The sequence below is a fragment of the Pteronotus mesoamericanus genome, unplaced genomic scaffold (assembly GCF_021234165.1).
Source record: "Pteronotus mesoamericanus isolate MK-2021 breed Mesoamerican mustached bat unplaced genomic scaffold, CSHL_Meso_final scaffold_21, whole genome shotgun sequence".
Taxonomy (NCBI): Eukaryota; Metazoa; Chordata; class Mammalia; order Chiroptera; family Mormoopidae; genus Pteronotus; species Pteronotus mesoamericanus.
The window spans coordinates 18,083,190-18,089,956 of NW_026555310.1; the positions used below are offsets into that span (position 1 = coordinate 18,083,190).

Below are 6,767 nucleotides of genomic sequence, written 5' to 3' on the forward strand. Positions count from 1 at the left end.
CCACGTGTCTTGTAAGTTTTATGTACAAGACGATATTTTGCCAAGCCTTTTCACTAGACACTGAATACAATTTGTTGAACTCTTCGTGAGTTTCTGTACCTACTCTATATGGGTGGGTGGGGGCTGGGGGAAAAGAGAGCAAGGCGGCTTCCAGTGTTCCCTGACGTACCTTCGGGAGGCATGCCTAGACTGCTGCCTTCTTCCCCCTGCCCTGCGGGGAAGAAACACGTCAGACAGCTAGTCCTGAGGGCACTGGTCATCAAATACTGGAATGTCAAGCATCCAAGCAGCTGGTTTCTTTACAACCTGTCTGGACTTTGAGACATCCGTAATAGAAAATGCCTGTTTTCAAATGTCAGACTATAGCTTTCTCATTCATTCCTTGGTTTGTAAGTAAGGAAATAATGTATGTTTGGACAAACTCACCATGAAGTCTAATATACTAAAAAAGGATGGCATAGATTTAGGCTATGAAAGGTTACATGTTATATCTGCTAGGTTTTAAAATACATAGGTTCAGACTGTGCTTTTTACTGTTTTTTAGACTTTATCATCCTGGCAGTATGGGGTATGCTGGCTGTGAGTGGAATTACATTGCAGATTCGAAGAGAAAGAGGACGACCGCGCTTCCCTCCCCATCCATACAAGCTATGGAAGCGAGAGAGGGAGCGCAGAGTAACCAACATCCTGGACCCCATCTACCACATCCCTCCACTGAGAGACAGGCTCTATGGCCGATTAACCCAGATCAGAGAGTTCTTCCAGAAGGAACAGCCAGCTGGAGAGAGAACACCCCTGCTTCTATAAATGCCAAAGGGCTTGGTCAGTGGGATCTTCCAGGCACTGCCTCGGCCTTGGCGTTGATGTCCAGCCGGCTTCAGCAACCTCCAGTGCAAGTCTAATAAGAAAATGGGCTTATGTGCTGTGTGTGGTGCCCTTCCTGATGTGTGGTAAGGCTATGCCAAGGAGATTATGATAATTCTAAGTAAGTGAAGAAGATGACCAAAAAACTGATGGTAGGGAGGCTTTTCCTTATTCCAGAATACTTAAGAAATTACCTTTTGGTTTACATGTTCAACTTAAAACTCCTTGAACAATTCTGTCACCTGAGTCTGTCTAAACCTGCAGGGCAAGGGCACAGAGGGTGGTTTGATTTAAGTGTTAGACTGAATTTTTTGCCACTTTTAAGAGGTTTAGGGATTTAATACTGGGTCTTTGAACTTCAGAGTACAAAAGAAGGAGAACTAACTTAAAAGCAGTCAGACTACTTAGTTGAATCTTTCATAGTTTCATATATTATCAAAAGGTACTGTTCTTTTGCTTATTTTTGTGATAAAAAACATTTATCGTATCATTTTAGGTGTATAGTTCAGTACCTTTTGTTTTTGACTTTTATTGCTTAAGATGGTAATTTAAATAGCTAAATTATTTCAGTTATTTGAAAATAGGTCGAATTTATATAAGTAACAGAACTTTTATATGTATGATTTATTTATATTCCATATGATGGCATATAAATGCCATTTGTTTCTTTCAGAGCCCTTTAACGTACTGTTGACAGCTGATCTGATTTTAATATTAGATGAAATACAAATTGTTTTGCTTTTTAGGATACAGATTGCTCATACCTTAATCTATAGTCCCATTAATAAGGAAATCTTTTAAAAATTTGCATTTTGTAATTCTTTCTACTAAATTAGTTATTAGCATTGATGTGAAATACAACTTCAAAAAAAATCTCTTTTGTATGAAGCCTTTGCACCATCTGTGTTTTAAAGTGACGAAGGAGTCAAAAAAAAGTCAGGTGTTTAATGGAGCTGCTTTTTGAATCAGGACATTGGCATTTTAAGGCGAGTCCCTTCGGTTTTGACCCTTTTCCCCCCCCATAAGAAAGTACCTGGATGCCCTGGGCTGTGTGCCTGCTCCTCATGGCCTTTTCTCTTATCCGCCAGAGCCTCCGCCACCGGTGGCCCTGCGCTGGACTGGAAGCTGGCGACTCTGACATGCCTGAGTGACAGGGCGTTGTGGTCATGGGCACCCTTGTAAGTTAACCACTATTTGAAATGATGCTGCTTTTAGGGGGGTTTTCAAAGCACAATAGATTTCTGAAGTTTCAGGTAACTGAAAAATTTTCAACGTTTGCTTTTAAAAGTGTTTTGGAAAGGCTGAAACAAAAGGAAAAATATAAAACTAATCATTTTTCTTTGAAAAATTATACACAAGTGTTCGTTTACTGTTTATTCCTAATCGACAGTTTATATAATTGCAGTAACACTTAAACTTGAAGAAAGAATTTTTTTTAATAACTCACTGTAAGGATTGTGGCTTCTGCCATATCTTTGTACATTCTAACAAAGTTATATGGAATATTTGTGAGTTATTTTCTAAACCACCAAAATGCACTGCCAGTGAAGACTGTAAAGATAGAACACACTGTTATGGAGGGGGATACAAATTGTTAAGGAAGTTTTATGGTAATTTGTGAATTATAAACAAATTTGTATAATTTTTTAATAATAAAATCTTATTTTGAAAAATGCTAAAAAGTCTCATTATCAAATTCTTTTAAAAATTTTTACCAAATATATTTGTACCATACTAACAAGACATAAGAAGACAGTTTCATAGCTATAAAAACAAAATTAATTAGAAAAATAATTTTTTGAAAAATCAGTTTAAGCATAAATGAAATAATAGGAAATGAAGGAAATCTGGGCAAGCTGTTGTCCTTAATGGATTAATTTGTGTTAGTATCATTAGAACTTCAGGTGTGTCAAACTGAAGACAAGTAGGGTACTATTACTGGAAAATTATACTGCTCTTTAAATGTTTTGTTTCTGATAACCTGTTACCTTCTGGCAAGCAGAGGCCTCAGTGGGAACCGACCTTGATTTTGGACCTCTAGCCTCTGGTGAGAGAAACCAATTTGTGCTAAGCCACCTAGTCTCTGTTATTCTGTGATGGCAGCCCTACCAAACTAGGACCCTTCAAAATCCTTTTACCCTGACTATTGATTGCAAGATCTCTGCACAGTTTGTCCGTTGTGTCTACAAGAACTGCCCTTTATTACATCAAGGTAGAGAGGAGTTCAAGTAAATGGGAACTTGGGCTTATGCGGGGACTACGATAGAATCATTACCCTGGGAGGGTCGGCGGGTCGGGGTCAGGCCACATCGGCACAGAGGTAAAATCCTTAGAAATTATACAGTGATCGTAGTCCTTGACCTAGATCCCATCTTCACTCATTCAGTAAATATTTTTTTGAGTTCCTAAGGATCAGGCTTTGTCTTGGGCCCTCAGAAGATGGCAAGCAATACAGGCACAGCCCCTGCCTCAGGGCATAGGGTGTGATAAGTGAGACAGATTCTAAAATAGTTGAACATTTATGGGGTTGGGGGACGGTGGTAGATGGAACGCCAGGGAAGAATTCCTTGAGAAAGTGACATTTAAGCAGGCCTGAGAATGAGGAGTAGCCAAATCACAAGGAGGCAGGTACATTCCATGTAGTGGGTGAAAAAGCATAAGCAAAAGCTTCCAGGCCTTCCTTGATGGAGAGCCCCAGTGGACTCTCACTTGGAAGCCCAGCCAGTCATCACAGCCCTTCATTTTGGTGCCCGGTGGGGTCAGCTGTCTTCCCGCTTTTGGCATTTTGAGCAGCTGATCCAGACAGGATGTTGTCAATCTTTCTTTTTTTAATTGATGCATAATTGACATATACCATTCTGTAAGTTTAAGGTGTAAATGTGTTCATTTAATACATATATGTATTATAATGACCATACCATTGGCCTCACACCTCTATCACATTTACATCATAATTTGTTTTTGTAATGAGGACAGTTAAAATTTAGTTTCTTGGCAACTTTAAAATTTATAATACAGTATTGCAGACTATAATCCTTCAGGGCGAAAAAGCCTTATTCTCTCTCCTGTGAGGTTCCTGAGGTTCATGGATGCTCCTGCTAATGGATTCCCTGTTGCCCAGACTAGCTTGAATTGCTCTTGCCTTCTGGACTCACGGTGGGTGTGCTGGCAAGAGCATGGCAATGAATGCAGCTGGAAAAGTGAGACACAGTAAGTGTCTTGGCTCCCTGGTTCTCTGTGAGCTGTTTTCAGCAGTTGAAACAGACTTCAACTCCTTTTTGTTTATTTTGCTTTATTATTTTTTAATCCTCACCTATGGATATATTTTATTGATTTGAGAGAGAAAGAATGTCGATGTGCGAGAGAAACACCAACGGGTTGCCTCCTGCATGTGTGGATGGAACATGGTACCCAGGCATGTGCCCTGACCCGGAACTGAACCTGCAGCCTTCTGGTGTACCGGGTGACGCTCCAACCAACTGAACCACCCAGCCAGGGCTCAGTGCCTTTTAGTAACAAATCACCAGTCTCAGCCCGGGATGGTGTTGCCCAGTGTATTGAGAGCTGGCCTGTGAATGGATTCCCAGTCAGTGCACATGCCTTGATTGCAGGCCAGGTCCCCAGTTTGGGGGTGTGCGAGAGGCAAACAATCGATGTATCTCTTGCACATCGATGTCTCCCTCTCTTTCTCTCTCTCTTCCCGTATCTCTGAAAATAAGTAAATAAAAATCTTCAAAACAAAATCCAGCTGTCTCATTTGGAAGAGACCATGTATCAAGTAAGATTCCTTAGAATGACTAAAATATATGTATTGTTAGGACTGGGCCTAGAGGTCTGGAGGACTAACTTCAGGACGAGATTGAAGGCTTCCTTTAGGGGTTGGGAGGGCTCTCCTCTTGCTTTATGCCTGAAGGTTTTTCAACAGAGGACAGTCTTGCATTCCACAAGTAGAGCTACTCAACTCTTCTTCCAACCAGCTCTTTTCACAGAATTCCTTTCTACCGAATAAAGAATCTATTTTGAACTTCTTGTATTCTGTGTTTAGAGTCTGCATGAACTAGGAACTAAAACTTATATTTGAGATGTCTTAATGTATTCTAGGGGGAAGTTAACATTTGAGAAATTCATTCATCTGATCTCACATCCGCCTTTGCTTTGGTAGGACTGAACACTTGAGCACTGATTGATGCTGAAATTTGCGATGTAGCTGCCAAATCCTCAACATTTTAAAGTAGCCAAAGGCCAGCCCTATTCATCTTCAACTGTATATACAAACAGAAGCAATATGCTGAGGCTTGGGGTTATGTACAATCTCAACAGGGGCAAGCATAGGGAACACTGATTCTAACCAGCTTTGTTATTTGTTAGTTTTATAGAAAGCCCAAATGTAGCCTTCCTCTCAGGTCTGATACTCAAGAAGTATATTCTGTGTTTCAAGATTAATATATTTTTTATTTTTGGGTCTAATTTTACCTATTGGTACTGATTTCAATACAGTGAATTTTCTGAAGGCTTTGGTTGCTCCAAAACAGTAAGTTTACTCTTTATTTTTGCTCATATGGAAAAACAAAACAGAACAAAAAACTTGCAATGGTAGCATTCATTGAAAGAAAACATTACAAACAATCTAAATACCCATCAATAGGGGGAATAGTTGAATAAAGTATGACACAGTTATGCAATGATAGCTACAAAAAAACTTTGGTGCGCACGCAACATAAACTAACTGGCTAATGTATATAAACAATGGAATTAGTTGCAAGTACAGCTCACCCTTGAACAATGTGGGGGCTAGGGGCACCAACCCCTCATAGTCAAAAATTCATATAAAACTTTGGACTTTAAAAGCTTAACTACGGTAGTCCTTCAGTATCCATGGGGGATTGGTTCTAGGAATCTCGTGGATACTGGACATCCATAGATACTCCAGTCTCCTATATAAAATGGTGTAGATCAATGCATACAGCTGACCTATCACATCTCTGGGCTCCCAACTGTGGATTGACTACAGTACAGGTATTTGCTGACAAAAATGCACATGCAAGTAAACCCATGCAGTTCATACCAATGAGTCAATGGACAATGAGTTGTTCAAGAGTCAGCGGTATACTGATGTTTGCTTCTAAATATTTCTCACTGCTTTTTTTTTAACATAGTTTTAATCATATGTACAATTTAGTGTTACACTTATGCAAATTTAGGTATCTTTGGGTATTTTCCTTCCTGTTGCTAGAATCTTCAAGCCATGGTATAATAATAAACTGCACTGAGTAGATACTGATAATTTAACTTTTAGATTATTTAATTAAATTTACAATTTCCCTATTATAGGATATTTAGGTTGAATCCAATTTGTTTAATACTATCATACTGTGGCTTTAACCAGGGGAAGCAGTGGAGATGGTGAGAAATGGTAGGATTCTGATATATCTGGGAGAGTCCACAGGATTTGCTGATGAACTTGGTGCAAGATATAAGAGGAAGTGGAATCAAAGATGACGTGAAGGTTTTTTGCCTTAGCAGCTAGTAAAATGTTATCAACTGAGATGGAGTGGGGCGGGGGCGGGGAGGCGGGAAGGAGTACTATGGAAAGGTCCGGGATTCAGATTAGGAGTTCAGCTGTGGACATCCTGAATTTGAGGTATCTCTCCAATTGTCACAGTTGAATGAGCCTGGAGTTAACAAGAGGTCTAATGGGAGCTGTAAATTTGGGAGTCATCCAGCATACAGGTGGTATTTAAAGTCATGGGATTGGGTGAGATCACCAAGGAGGTGAGTATAGATAAATAATAGGAGTAAGAACTGAGCCCTGGGGTTAAGTTGGAGTCCTAATTAATTGAGTCCTAATGTTCAGTTGGAGAAAAAAAGGAACAAAAGAATTAGGGGCAGTCAGTGAGGTAAAA

General features: G+C 39.8%; 1 protein-coding gene across 1 annotated transcript in view; it reads left to right on the forward strand.

Annotated features, from left to right (window-relative positions):
* TM7SF3 (transmembrane 7 superfamily member 3) overlaps positions 1–2,546 on the forward strand; it is a 29,268-nt gene extending 26,722 nt beyond the window's left edge. The window contains exon 12 of the mRNA XM_054591309.1: positions 545–2,546. Coding sequence (XP_054447284.1) covers positions 545–807 — 263 coding nt within the window. The 3' untranslated portion in view covers positions 808–2,546. The remainder of the gene's footprint in view (positions 1–544) is intronic.
* The last annotated feature ends 4,221 nt before the right edge of the window (positions 2,547–6,767 follow it).